The 15,928-nt window shown below is 35.1% G+C and overlaps 2 protein-coding genes across 2 annotated transcripts; both read right to left on the bottom strand.

The window, feature by feature from the left end:
- Positions 1 to 4,573: 4,573 nt before the first annotated feature.
- On the bottom strand, positions 4,574 to 6,328 carry LOC147284783 (DEAD-box ATP-dependent RNA helicase 21-like). Its single transcript, XM_086245005.1, has one exon. It carries the CDS (start codon positions 6,051 to 6,053, stop codon positions 4,827 to 4,829), a length of 1,227 nt encoding a protein of 408 aa, XP_086101131.1. The 5' UTR covers positions 6,054 to 6,328; the 3' UTR covers positions 4,574 to 4,826.
- Positions 6,329 to 9,847: 3,519 nt separating this feature from the next.
- Positions 9,848 to 14,556, bottom strand: LOC147284782 (Zinc finger C-x8-C-x5-C-x3-H type family protein). Its single transcript, XM_086244768.1, has 4 exons — positions 14,246 to 14,556; positions 11,515 to 11,721; positions 11,257 to 11,381; positions 9,848 to 11,161 (listed from the first exon to the last, which is right to left on the bottom strand). Exons 1-4 carry the CDS (start codon positions 14,321 to 14,323, stop codon positions 10,054 to 10,056), a joined length of 1,518 nt encoding a protein of 505 aa, XP_086100894.1. The 5' UTR covers positions 14,324 to 14,556; the 3' UTR covers positions 9,848 to 10,053.
- Positions 14,557 to 15,928: the final 1,372 nt, after the last annotated feature.

The following is a 15,928-nucleotide window of genomic DNA, read 5'->3' as shown; positions in this document are numbered from 1 at the left end:
AAGCAGACAAAGCTCACATGAGAATGTTGTGATCGATTAGCAAAAGAGGCCATGATCTTTCACATCATCTTTTCCTAAACACCATTATTAGGATTCAATTGAAACAAAACTACTCATTTTACTTCCTTCATTATTATATATATATGTGTGTGTGTGTGTGTTGCTTGCTCGAGTTTTTTCTTGTATGCCAATCACCATTAATTACTTTTCCTATTTCTATTTCGATCTGTTATTTAATTAATTAATTAATCATTTTTGTTGCATAACTTTTTTTTTTTGCTACTTGCAAAAAACACCCTTGACACATCCTTAATTAATTAGCCAAATTGTCGAAGAAAATTTTGGACTCAACTGAAATCTAATAAAACCTGACTTTAATTAGACACAATCTGACACATAATATCTCAAAGAAGAACCACCTTTTTTTTCAATAAAACTAAGATCGATGACCAAAGTGATTGACTCAACCATATTAGAAATAATCGCAAAGTTTTTTTTGATAATAAACAACACATCAACCATCGAAGTAGCCTTCCTGTAAATGATAAAAACGTGACCGACAACAAATTAATTGGGAAAAAATGGCATTATATATAATATATATCATACAGGGATATGATAGGTATAATTTATACCAATTCATAACCATCAGTACTGAAATTTGTTTTGTAGCATTAAGAAGGTATGATATGGTGGCATACGGAACTTAAAAGTTAAAACGTACAGTTTGGCATTTGTCCAAATGAGTTTATGCAAGATGCTAATCTATGTATCCTACTAAGCATATATACTTAATTGCTTAATTAATAAGCATCCTCATGAAACCAATTGCCTGATGAGCAGATATTCTTTCTTTCTTGCATTTAACTTTCCCATCACTGAACATGCGGCCCACCAATACCTAAGAGAAATACAAAAATCAGAGATTTTTTTGTCTATTTGGGTTTTTAGAACCCAACATTTTAGATCTTTCCCCAACACAACATTTAAGATTTCATGAACAGTATTGAATCATGCGTGGAAGATATTAGTCAGCCACACAACTTATTCTGATACAGGTCTCTTTCTTTGATCTTGTGCGAACTACAATCTTCTTAATGTGACATATATGGGACTCTCCCACATAAATTTGGTTCATTTTGGTTTTTCATGAAACTGGTTGTTTTGGGTCAAGTGTTGTAGGGTAGGCCTGTTGGGTTCATAGGCACAAAGAGAAGTGAACCTGCAAATGCAATTTTCAGTGTCTATTTTTTTCTCTCTTGGATTTTGGGGTTTAATTTTTAGTGCCACACAACCATCACAAACCAATTTCGTATCTTCACAAGTTGACAAATTTGCTGAAGGAAATATCAAGAATGTCTCCCACAGCTCAAACTATATCTGCAAGTTTTTCGGGTCTTGTCACAAATGTCACTTGTTGCATTATATATATAATTTTTCGGACCAAAAAAAGCTCATTTTTCTGTTCTATAATTTTCACGTAGTTTGCTTAATTTCTTTCAAACGCGGACTTCAGGATTGCTATTTGAAATGGGCCATGAATAGTATGACTGAAAATGCAAAAATAAATAAATTAAATGGGTCTTTATAAAATTTAGCAATTTTTTCCTCTTGGTTTATTATCCCAATTATCGAAAATAAATGATCCTATGCTTCTATTTTACATTAACTGCTGTCTGCTGGTACAACCCTTTCTTCTGTTCTTGCTTTGAGTTCTTAAAAAGGCAGCAGACCAGTTCCTCCTACCATCCCTAGTCAACACATTTTGTTTTCTCTCATTCTGTCCTGAACTGGTAAGTCGTAAATAGGCGCCAAGAAAGCAAATTAAGAGACTACGAACATCAATATTGTCTCCTAGCAAAAGGAACCATCAATTTCGACAAAGCCGGCCAGAACTAGTATTTGGTAGGGTGATACCGAATTCCAAAACTCGTTCTCTCATCAAGAGAATCGGATACAAGACCTTAAGAAAAACCCGGGTACGTGTATAGTGTACGTGTATATTGCATCGTTTTCCAATTCCCCTGCACACGCAATATTGATTCAAAACTTAACATTTTCTACACATCACACATGGAAAAATTTATACTTGGGAACAGTACGTACTGTTTCCGGGCAAAACAGAAATAGCATAAATCCATGCGACACCATCTAGGCAAGTTTTCCTAGATGGTACGTTTTTAGGACAATACAAGATGGTACTTGAAACACAGTGAAACAAGTTTTAGGACTGTATAGATAGGAACCTATTTCAATTGTCAACCTACCTTGCAGCTTTTGTTCTCTACAGTGAAACAAGTTTTAGGACTGTATAGATGGAAACATAGTAATATACACTGCCTTGCTTAAAAGCTGTGGTAGAAGGTCCAAATCACCTCTAGCAATAAAAGCCAAAGGCTACTGTAACCAACGCCATCCATTTCAACAGGAAGAGAAGACATAGCTAGATTCTGAAAGGTTTCGGCCTTTGTTATTCCTCCTAAACTCAAACTTGCATCACTCCTTTATCCATCAAGTGAATATACCAGTCATTTAACAGCAAGAACTTTAAAATAAGCACATGCATGCAAATTGTGCAGTGTAAGAGCATTCTAATCATGATTTTATATCATGCTATCACACTCTAATCATTTGACAAAATTAAGAAATAAAAACACAGAAACGCCAGTAAATGATCATGATTTATATCATGCATGCTATTCCATTCTAATCATTTGGAAAGAATCATTCTATTCAACAAGTCCTCTCCTCAAATGTTGGCACACAAAAATTACATTAATTACCAGCAGTTTATTCCTTATGTGTGGCAATATTTCAACCAACACATATATGCTCCTAAATTTAGGGCTGCCCTTTGGTTTGGTTTTTACCGAACCGACCGACTACTGACCAAATTTTTTTGGATTGGTATACCGATTTACACAATTCGAAAAATTGATAAATCGACCGATTACCGAAAATTATTACTGAAAGAAACTAAATCGATTATTATTGAAAAAATTGAAATATATACAGAAAAAAACTAAAACAATTATCGAAATTTAGTTATATATGCTTATATAATAGTATAATACTATTATGTTAGTACGTAGTACAATAAATATTAAATTACTAATATCTTAAACAAGTATAAGAAAATATAATTGTATAATATATGTTATCATATTAATATTATTAAAAGTGTGAGTTAAGATATAGAGTCATTCTCTAATAAAGTAAATGTTATTATTTTAAGGAAAATAAGAATCTCATTTTTAGGTAAGTAATGTATATATATATATATATATCTACTCATATTTATCTGTATATATACATACTAAATTAATAGGATATGTACTAATACATATTATTAAACTAATTATACTAATATATATTATTACTAATATTAATATTATTGCAATTAATACTAGTACTATACTAATTAACTACCAATATTACTCGTGCAAATATATATTCATCAAACATTATATTTTATGCATCATATTTGATTAAATTTTAATTTATATTGGTATTATGGTATATAATAATTAGTATTATTATAATTAAACCGAAAATGAACCGAAGATATACTGAAGTAAACAAAAAATAAACCGAAGTAAATAAAAAATGAACCGAAAATATCCGATACCAAAATTACCGAAATTGAACTGAAAACTGAAGTTTACCAAAAATTACCAAACCGAAAAATACCGATATCGGATACTTTCGGTTCATTTTTTGGTAATTTTGGTTTCGTATAGAGATACATTCCAAAATCTAGGGACCAAAATTGAACCAAAAGATATACATTCCTTTCATATAGAGAGATCATAAAGCCTGACTTAGGAATTAAGTAGGAAAGCTAAACTTCATCTTCCATGATCATCTACAACCATGATTTTTTATCTAGGGATTGAAACGGGAAGAACAGAACCGAGTTTTCTATTCCCATCCCTGCCTGCCCCAGAGGCTGTGGAGATTCTGTCCTTGCCTCACACGGATATTGGTGCCCCCACCCTGCCCTCTCTCAATTATTTGCTCACTAAACACCTTCGTGATGGAAAGCTTATATGAACATATTACTTAGCTAAACCTAAAACAAAATTGATTTCTCAACAGCAAGATGGCATGCCTAAAAGACACTAGGAATCACACTAGAAACAAACATCCAAACAATATAAACTCTTTTTTATGAGAACCAATTTACATAAGCTCTAGCTACACATCATTTCATCATACAAGTCAACAAAATTCATGCAGAAATATAATATTGAGTATCTACCCAAAAACTGTACACATACAACCCATTTGTGTTGTATCTTTAGTAAATTGCTTTCCAAATACATACCAGCAACCCACAGAGACAATATCCAACTGGTACAGTGTACAAAATATATACAAAATATATAGAAGTGACAATAGTATCTTTAGTATTCTGTATCAGATGTAATATGACATCAATGTTATAACAGACAGATATTTGAAGAATTTATGCTGCAAAGGAATATCACCCATTTAAGTAAACCACTAATAAGCAAAGACCAAAGAAGAGCTGAAATGAAACATATCATTCCTAACTGATATCGTATTCAGCATCTTACTAATTGTATTTAATCATCAGTACTAGCTACAATATTGCAAAAGAAAATGTAATTACATCAATTACCAATTTAGGACAGCAGAATCTATAATAATTAAATTTTAGACAAGTGCAATCCCATTGCCATTCAAAAAATCTCACTTCCCCATTCCAGCAGTAAGCAACTATGTCTAAGCTACTAAAGGACATTTATATGGCAGAATAAGTTAGAGCCTTCATTTAGAAAGCATGTTGAACTCCAATCTTCTCAATGAGCAACAAGAGTACGAATGAACCTGACTGGAACTTTTGAAGCCTCATGTTCTTCCAGTTCATGAGGAACATGACTATTACTCTGAATGAGCATATGCTTGAGTTCAAAATAGACGCCTGAGTCGTGCATAGTCAAGAATGTTGTGGCCATACCAGTCTTTCCTGTAAGGCCAATATGTCGAATACGATGTGTGTGAATTTCAAAAGTCGCCGTATCAAAATTAATGACATGGGCCACATCAGGCACATCAATCTGATGTGCTCCAATATCAGTTGCAACCAGTACATTGTATCTCTTTCTCTGCAAACCTTCAAGGCTAATTTCTCTCTGCGCCTGCGTCTTCCGTCCATGCAAAGTGGTCACACAATATCCAAACTCATCCAAACTCCTGGCAACAAAATCCGCCTTCTCCCTGTTGTTAACAAAGACAATAGCAGTCTTATCATCAATCTCGTCCAGCAATCTCTTTAGCCTTTCAAGCTTCTCGGATTCCTCACACATGATCACATTCTGAGGGATCAAATCAGTTGTCTTTCCAACTGTGCCAATTGTAACAGGGTTTCTCAAGTACTGCCTGGCAAGCCACTCGAGAGCAGGTGACATGGTGGCACTGAACATGTAAGTGGTTCTATAGACCTTCTTGTCGTCAAGCTCTTCATTCTCGTTCTCGGGTTTTAAATTGCCAGAAGGCATTGAATGCAAGACACCCACAACATGCGACGCAAATCCCATATCAACCATCCTATCAAACCCATCAACAACAACATAATGGCACTGGTTAAGAACAAGAGAACCCCTCTTCAAGCAGTCAAACAAACGCCCTGGAGTGGCAATCACAACCTCACAACCTTGCCTAAGTCTAGACCCCTGCTCCTCAATTGACTGCTCATATAAAATGGAGACCACATTGATACCCATGTAATGGGCAGCCTTTGCAGTCTCAATTTCAATCAGCTTCACACGCTCATGAGTAGGGGCCAAAACAATGGCATAAGGCCCTTGGGCTTTACTCTCTTCACTCATAGGACGCAGCCTAGTCAAAATACGAAGAACAAAGGCAGTGGTCTTACCAGAACTAGTCTCCCCAATGCCGATGACGTCGCGCTGTTGCAGTCCCGCCGGAATTTCCGCCATCTGAGCATTGAAGTCCTCTTGGAACATCCTCCAATCACTCTCAGTCATCTCCACCTTCTTATCAGTCCAATGGCGATCGACCGACATGCCCAAGTGCCCAACTCACTCAATCACAAAACCCTAAAACTCTCAAAGGGTCTCTCTCTAAATTGTTGAACTCGAAAAGGTGTCTCTCTAAATTGCTGAATTGAGGGTCTATTTATAGGCGCTCTAAGAACGAAAAGGACTCCAAATTGCAATAGGAAAAGGAAACCAAAGCACCAAGTACGGAAAAACTTGTTTCCAATTTGGGTCGGTGTTCTCCCAATCCAAACACAAGTCCGAGGAAGAGCGGGCGGGAGAGATTGAAGAGAAGTTGGCGTTCGCGGCGTATGAGGTGAAGAGAAGTTGGCGTTCGCGGCGTATGAGGTGGAGAGGGTGGTAATCTAGTGACGTGGAGCTCAAAAGTGGAGCTCTTCTGATATAGTGACGTGGTTGATCTTGAAATGTCCAAGAAATTAAGGTTTAATTGTAATTATATATCTCAACTTTGGGTTCATTTACAACTAGATACACTATCTTCAAAAATTGGCATTAAGATACCCCTAATACAAATAAACAGCTCTAATAGTTTTTTCGTCAACGACACCGTTAAACGCCTATGTGGCGCTGACGTGGCCCACGTGGACTGCAATATGCTGACGTGGTAGGACATAATAGTAATTTCACCTCTCTTTTTTTTTACACAAAAATTAATTAAAAAAAATTAAAAAAAATTGAAAAATTGAAAAAACAAAAACAAAAACTCAACCCTCCCCTTCTTATTTTGCCTTTCTCTGTTTTTGTTTTTGTTTTTTTTCGGTTGGGTAGGGTGGGTAGACGGGGCTGTTGGGCTAAGTAGGGCTGGATGGGGTGGGGCGGGGCTAGGGCTGGGTTGGGCGGGTCTGCGTGGATGAAGGGGAGGGGCTGGGTCGGGCTTGGGTGAAAGGGAAGGGGTAGGTCGGGTTTGGGGGGAGCTAGGTCAAGGGGAGGGAGGTGGGTCAGGGTTGGACCGGCTGGGTGAAGGGGAGGAGTGGGTCGGGTCTGAGGGGAGTTGGGTGGGGAGGAGCTGGTCTGGGGGAGGGGAGGAGCTAGGCTGGGCGGGGCGGGTCTGCGTGGGGTGAGGTGGCGCTGAGTGGGGGAAGAAGATAGAGGGGCGAGAAGGGGTGTTGTTGGGTGGGTGTGTGATGGAGCTGGGTGGGCGAGGTAGGGTTGGGGGGGCTGGGCTGGGTGCTTTTAAATTAAATTTAAAATTGTTAAAATATAAAATTTTTTAATTAATTTTTTTGTCCAAAAAAAAGAGACAAAATTACCATTATGCCTTACTACGTCAGCGTCACGTAGGCGTTTAACGGAGATGTTGACGAAAAAACTAACGGAGGTATTTTAGCACCTCTTATTCGTACTAGAAGTACCTTAACACCAGTTTTTAAAAATGAGGTACCTAATTTTAAATGGACCCAAAATTAAGATATATAAATGCAATTAAGCCAAAAACTAAATTGGCTGAAGATTTAGTCCCAATTGGTATCCTATTAAAAATAAAGAACTAACATTATCATAATTAAAAGAAAATGGATCAATTAAAGTGAACATTTTGTGAAAGTATAAGGATTAAAAGTGTCATTTGGCTCATATATCATCTTTTTCAACGTGAATAGTAATACAATATTAAAAGCATATTTAGGATGTGAGAAATTTTTTCATGAAACGAACATGAATACTTTCTATATTTATATCTCCCATCACTTGGTCTTACATTTTAAAATTAAATGTTGATGAATTTTGAGTTCTTACTTTGAGACTTTTTTTAGTACTTTTGGAAAGCGGTAAAATTGCTTTTTAAAATTTTCATTAATCCTTTTTTTTTGTTTTGTCTTTTAAAATTTTCATTAAATCCTTGAGTGTGTTGAGAACTTTTATGGGTGCCAATAGAATTAGAGTCAGTTTGGTATTGCTGTGAAGTAAAACAGTTATGAAGTAAAGCCAGCTGTGAAGTAAATCAGTTGAGTGTTTGATAAACTATATTTTCAAAAGTGTTGCAAGTGCAAAAAATAGTATCAAAGTGTTTGGAAAATGTTAATGTAAAAGTGTTGTGACTGTGTATAATTACTAAAATGGACATGATGCTGAAAGTGTCTTTCACTTATTTGTTTGGTAAAACTAAAATATTTTTTTACTTATTTTTTAAATTTGTGGCTACAAATTTTTATTAGCATTAATTTTTTTAAGAACAACATTATTAAATAAGTATTCCTATTATTTTTTTAAGTATATTATAATTTTAATAGAAAATTATGATTAAATACCAAAGTCAAATATTTTTTTGGTATAGCATAAACACTATATAATATTTCAATTGAACTACCAAATTTAAATGTAATTTTTTAGATTAGGTCACAAATATGTTGGCCCCTTTGATTTGAGCCTTTTCTATTTGACATTTTTATCCTTTGGCCCACATATGATGAGTGTTAGTTAAAATCTATAAGGTTTTAACAAAATTGTCCTTGAAACTTTTATATTATCTTGAAAATTTGCTAATATAGTGGCAAGTTCAAATTTAGTTGTGACTGAGTGACAGTCACATCTAAGTTGTGAGACAATTACAATTAAGTTGTGACTTAATTGAATTTTTTTTTATAGAGAAATTATACTACAATATAGTATAAATAGAGGTCAAAACAATACTTTTACTCAAAATAATATATAGTATAGTGGTGTGAGTTGTCTTTTTCAATTTACCAAGATAGTCACAGTTAAGTTGTGACTGGAATGATTTTTTTTAATACAATATAGTATAAATTAATATAATATTTGTGATTTAATATTTTTTTTATTTTTTTATTGTAGTGGCATGTGATGTAATATTTGTAAATTCTAATACTTTTTACTTTATTAATTTGTTTGATTTTTCAACTAGTATCTAATCTAAAATGTTATTTAATTTTGGTACCTAAACTAAAAAGTTATTGAAATTTAGTAGTTAAAATCAATGAACCTTAATTTTAATCGTACACATGAAATATCATAATTAATTATCACAATATAAAATATAACTAACAATGAACATATTTTTTAATTTAAAATAAACAAATAAAAATTATAGAAATCAATAAGGATAGTATGGGTAAAATAAAATATGCATTGTTGTTGTGATTCACTGCAGTTTTCAAAAACACTTAGAAATCTACTTTCTATTTTTGCTGTTGAGAGTTGAGAATTGTGAGGAAAAACAATTTTTTATTTTTTTACCAAACACTAAAACTGCTGTAAGTGATTGACAATTGTCATCTACAGCAGTTTTTGGATCCTTCACTGCAATTCACGCGTAAAAGGTGGGCATGATAGACACTTAGTATATGATAATAACCTACAGCTTTTGGGTCGCGTAAAAGGTGGGTTGGATGGACACTTAGTATATGATAATAACACCACTTTAAAAGTAATTACTCCTTAATTATATTGAAATTTGCACACTCAAAGAATAGGAGTAAAAGCATGAATGATCTCCGTACGGACTAGGAAGGGACGCCCCGCAGCCCACATAACCACTTTATAGTTTATACGATTTCTTTTGATATTTGCATTCAATATATAATAATAATCTGATAATTAAGCTAATCATTCTTAACCAATTTGGGCCTACAGTAGAAGCATAAGGTTTCTCTAAACAGTCCCCCCACGTTATGGGCCATTCCTTTCGGTTTTCGTAATGCGACTAAGAAAATGGAACGGTTCATCCATTATCCGAATAAGGTACGACTGTACAAAGACAAGTTAAAGAGCTTAGAAACAAACAACATTATTTAAAAAAAAACAAGAAACATTTCTCAAACTTTCTCATTAATCTTAGCAAATTGCCTCCTTAATTCCAAAAAGGAAAAAACTACATTCCCTGTGTGTTCAAGTCGGGCTCCCCAAAGTTCTGTATAGAAAACTAGGAAAAGGAAAAGAAAACGGACTGAATGTGTTTAAAGAAAAAAGGACCGAATGTTTATGATTTTCCCCAAAATGCAAGTTGGATTCAGGTCGACCGGGTTTGTCCGACCCAATGCCCACCCCACCCTCATAATGTCCTCCCAATATTAAGCCCACTTAATTTCATTCTCTTGACACTCTGGGCCTCCACAATGTTACCAGTCCTCCACTGGGGGGGCATATCCATATCATGCTGGAAAGAGCAATTAACACCATTACGGCACCCCTTGGAGCTTTTAAAGTACATGCAAGGTTTTAATTTCTTGGGTTTCAGTTCTCCTGGTTTACAGTTTAGAATTTTCAGGTCCATGAGGTGATTATGATTGTTACCATTTTGTGCAATAATGGGATGATGATCCTGGGGTTCATGCTTTTCTGCTCCATGTTGCCTAATGAGGTTCTTATAGTAGTTCATGTCCTTCACAATTCCGGCTTCCTTGACTGGGAAGGATGATGGCAAGGGAGCTCTATTCGGTTGAGTCATTGCACTTTTTCTGGGTGGTTGTACCTGATTTGGTAGCCTAGGTAACATAACAGGGTTGGATTGGGGGACAGACAAGGGAGGTGATGGTGCTGGTCGCTTTAACCCAGATATTCGAACAGTATCTGCTTGAGGAGGGATTGCATTCAAAGTAGTTTCAACTGTACCTGGCATTTGGCAGAAGTTTCCATTTGCAGTCCATTGCATATCAGATTTTGGGAGGGGGAAGGGAACTGGTGGAATTATTGTCTTTGGCCTGGGTGCAGTGAGTGCATTGGTTGATGCAATTCCTGCATTGACTTGTGGTCCATGTTCATTAACCAATTTCTGGATCATTTTCGGATCACTTAGAATTTTAATGAGCAAACCAGTGTCAATCAAACTTCCCTTCTCCGTGCTTTTCATGATTGCGGTAAATGCAGCTGAAGCAGCAGCCGTAACATCTGCATCTTGATTAGGTAACTGTCCTAGTACAGGTTGTTCACTGGCAAGTTGGTTCAAAGCAGGAGAGTTGCATTTAGAAGCATCTGAAGTTCCAGATCCCAACCGACCTTGGGGCAAGGCTGGTGGCTGAGAGCCTACAGTGGTGCTTATTGGTGTTTCCAGATCAGATGGGAAATCTGGAGACTCTTCCTCTTCAATTGGAGTGAGAGGGACCGTAGGAGTGAGGCTATCATCATAATGCTCACCTTCTACATCCAAAGAAACAAAGGAGCTGTACAGGAGGGAAAAGATGATCAAGCTCAATTATGTTAAAAAACAAAAGCACTAATAACAAACATACTTCCAGATTTAAGAGAGAAAACTGACCTAGGAGGAATTGAAGAAAAACGAGGATAAACTGCTTCCAGCACTCTCATCTCTCTCCATTTTTGAGCCTTGGCTTCCTCACTTTCCTTACCAGCTGCTACACGCCAGGTCTGACTCATAACAAACTGTTCAAGTGAAATAAACATAAACATTTGAATCAAGACCTCAATTCAGATTACAGACCAGATATAACAAATATATTTTTCTTATCACACACATACTAAATCATAATTTAACAAAGATCGAACATCAGCCAACCTTGGGAGGGCATTGCCATTGAATCCGAGGGATGTGGGAAAGTTCCACTCTTGGTTGGCCCACAGAAAAACTACCTTCAAACCCAGGGGGTAAATCATTAGATTCCACAGAATTTGAATGCAAGATGCATGATGCCTTTGCTTGAAAATGATCAAGATATTTCAGGCCAGCTTCCACAGGACAATCCTCAGAGGAGAACAACTTGACCTATTTAAAACCAAAATTTAGTCAGCCACAATTAACAGAAGAGTGAAAATAATCAGTAACATTTCCCACAAAAGATTGGAAAGATAAGTTTTGACACAAAGAAAGAATGTATAAGGATCATATTTTTAAAAACAGAGAGAGTATCTGAAAGCAGGAAAAAATGAAAAGACAGATTCACTTTTTATAATTTGTTTTACTTTCGGGTTATTCTGAAAATTTCAAAAAAGCCCCATCTTGGAATGCATACATGCAGGGGAAGACCAACCTGATCATGACATTTCACATTTTCATCACGACAGTTCACATTTTTACCATCACAGCTCACATATTTCTCACTGACCACGTTTGTTTATAAAGACCTCTAACATTAGTAGAAAATTGTAATGACTGTACAATTTTGCATCAACTAGACTACTACAATGGCTTAACATGTTCAGTGGTGAGCTGTAAGTCCTACCCATACAAAAACCTAAAGTTAAACCAGACCTTGTTAAATATTACAAATTTATCATTTGCAACACGGCTCTCAAACTGTACATAAACAATATTGCTATCAACAAAAGTGACTTCTAAGGTCCACGTTAAACCAATCTGCGTCATATTTCACTATTCTTGCAACCAATCATCTAAGCCCCATGGCCATCTAAACTTTCTATCTCTAATAACTAGTCATACAATAAACATTGAACTCAAACCCAAACAGAAGTTTTATGAAATCATTCTTGCTTTGGGTGCGAAACTGTGCTCCCCATCCAGTCGCATTATAACCATGACTCAGTAACTAGAATACAGATGGACCACATTATCTGCAATAAGGCTCATCAAACTTACAAACCAATTGTGTCTAGATTTCATTATGTGGACATTCATATTACAGAATTCCCCAGCATTCTATATATAGAGGATATTAAATATCTAAAGCCGGACAGTTTTTGGTCTCTGCCAGAACCTAAAAAACATTACTGTCAGGAAAAGTCCAGGTTTTAGCATTTAGTTTCTAATAAAAGTAGATCCTTTTTGCTTAAATTTCTTAAGACTTGAAATAAATGGACTTCACCATATATGTGGCACATTTATCTTTTGGAAATGAACACCCTAATCCCAGCATATACATAGTATGAGTGTATGACCCTAGCTTTTTGCAACATTTAAAATTGTAAGATTTGATTTCCAATTTATAAATCACACTTGGTAGTACATTGCAACAATGTCTTGCAACAAAGAGTTAAGTAGGCAATTCCATACACTCTCTCTTTGATGGATTAGTTCAACCATAATCAAAATTCTGTTTCCAACAAGCTCAGATAACTGAATAATCATCACTAAATTAGCTATTCACAATAGTGATGGCTATTAGACATTATGTAATCTTATGGAAATATTAGTGGCATATAATGGCATGAGTCCTTCTCTAATGCCACGTGCAGTTCTGGTATTAATGCGGGATGTGAGAGAGCGTTCAAATGCTTTTTCACATCCCGCATTTCTCAATCTTGCATTAGAGGAAAATTCATAATAACATACAAGGAATATTTTCTACTACTTATGTCTAGGATTATTAATTATGAACATACTATTACTTGTGAAAATATTTCCGTAATCAGGAACTTCTGTTCCTTTATTCGGAAACCCTCCTCACCCAAGTATAAGGCATCTCAAGTATAGAACTTTTGAATTTTGTAACTCTTATTAAAACTTTTATGAGACTTCTTTCCATTTTCAAGAACTTCTGTCTCAAAATAATACTTTTATGTGACTCTTGCTAATCTTAGATTCTGTTGATCCCTGTTATTTCTGCATATAAGGTACATTTTCAATAAGATCATTTAATTGATTGATAGAGCTGAATGACTTCATGAGTGGTATGCAGGAATAAGTCACAAGAACCATCCTTAAGACCACCCCATCCTGTTGCCAATCAATTGATACATGTTTTGAAGAAGAATGATTTTCAATTCTTTCTCCAATTAAAATGTTTTGTAGCAACATATTGGTCATTTGGTTTTGATCTTTTAATTGATTCAAGCTCTCGTAACAGACCAATATTGCCATGGCTTTCACTTTGTGTCTTTGTCTCTTTCTTTGTAGTATTTTTTAAGTTTATTTTTTTTTTTTTATTTATTTTTTTTGTAGAATTTGTTATTGTTGCATGAATTTAATGCCCACGTATCTGATTTCACAATTAATTAATTAGTTAAATATTAACAACAGTGATGGAATGAATTTTCTGATGAGGGTTATAATCAAAGGTCATCCAAATCCAATTAAACCCAAAACTGAGAACCCCAGTGAAAAGCTTCAAATGATGAAAAAGTAAATATAATATTTCCAACACAATAAACAAAGACGTAAAATTTAATAAATCATGTTAACAGTCATTTTCTGTCATTAATTAAAGGGGAAAATATTCATAACTTAGAAAGAAAGCGATCGATCAAGTATTTTCTCACTTGCCAAACAGAAGAAAAAAAAATCGCATCAAATCTCCAAGAAAAATAAAAACCTAAGCTATTTGCGATTATACCTGACAAAGATTGACTCCAGGAGCCCAAGAAACTCTGTTTGATTTCCTCGACCGCTTCATATTCATTCTCATGGTCATATCTAACTCTACCGCTTCAATTTTACCAGTATAAAATTTTGTACTAATCGCAGACAAAAATCTAAATCAGATTCGTAAAATTGGTTTATATATTTTCGAAACCCTAGCCAACCTACCAAACAAAGAGCAGTGCCCTAATTTTAAAGCGCACGAAGTGAAAGACGATGCGTCGCTCGAGAGAGAGAGAGAGAGAAGCAATTATTGGGAGCCTCTCTGGAGCTTTTCTTTTTTGTTTTCGGTTTCCTAATTTTCCGATTTCTCAATTATGACGGCGTATTTGTATTTGGGGAATTTACAGCAAGACAGCGCACACCTGCGTTGATCGGGTTGGTGGTGGCCTTGGAGTTGGCGTACGGTCACTGCTTACTTGGCCAGCCTTGGATTTTTATTTTCGATGGGAATGAATGGCTCTGATTTTGTCTCATGTATTTGAAAGTTGAAGGGGTGTATAAATATGGGAGAGATTGTCTTGGCCAGGTGGGCCATGGTTTCCTATATGGTTTAGGACTTTAAAATTAGGATTTAGGTGCTTTATTGGTGTCGGCAGTACTTTCTTCTCTAATATTTATTGGAAATCAAATCTGCATGAAAAATACGAGAATGCTTAGCTCATTTTAAATCTTATTCAATATAAATCTTCTTATAAACATAAGAAATATCAGAAATATGAGGATGCTTAACAAATTTTGTTTGATAAACATAATAAATGTCATTACATCGCAAAAGTCTATTAAATTCTTTTAACGACTCACTTTTTTTTTTTTTATGCATATGTAAGCTCACATTTTTCATATTTATAAAAAACTTAAGTAAAAAAGACATTTTTCATCCCTATAGGCTATAGCTTGCCTTCATTTGCACTATTTTTTTTTTTTCTAATTTTTTCCAAGTGAGCCATGTGAGAGTACTGTCAATTCAACCATATATAACTTATATGATTGAAATGACTAAAGTACCCTTACATGGGAGGGCCACATGCAAAAAATAAAAATAAATAGACGAAATGTCTAAATACTTAATAATTTGGATTAAATAAAAACATAAGTAAATTACATGTATAAAACTGACAAAAAGATGAAAGTACACATTGGGATAAACTATATGTATAAAATGTCCTTTCCCTAAGAATTTATTCCTATTTGATAATGATGAAAAGTGTAACTTTCATTTTTCGTTTTGGTGAAAAGTGTAACATTAGTTTGATTTTTTTATTTTTATAGATTAGGTTAAGGATGTTTGTTTGGTTAAATTTAATTCATTGGCTAAACAAAAAAAAGTCCTTATAACATATTACATCATCCATATTTTGTAGGTGGTTTTAAAAAATTGTCATTTTTTAATGAGGGACATGAAATTCAAAAGTAATATGAGATATGAGAATGAGAGAGCATTTAACTGCTCAACCAAGGTTCCTTTTTTTTTAGGGTACTCCCGAAAACATATTTGTGGAGATGGGGGTGGTTATGAGTAGGGGTGGGTTCGGTACGGTTACCGAACCGAAAACCTCAAACCGTATACCGACCGAACCCCCCTCGGTTGGCCATTTTGGTTACCGAGACCGGTATCGGAATGTCGGTAAACCGACACTCGGTTGGACCGGCATTT

Source organism: Dryas octopetala, chromosome 5 (genome assembly GCF_963921425.1).
Source record: "Dryas octopetala chromosome 5, drDryOcto1.1, whole genome shotgun sequence".
Taxonomy (NCBI): Eukaryota; Viridiplantae; Streptophyta; class Magnoliopsida; order Rosales; family Rosaceae; genus Dryas; species Dryas octopetala.
The sequence above is the reverse complement of the archived record's forward strand: the minus strand, read 5'-3'. Positions and strand labels throughout refer to the sequence as shown.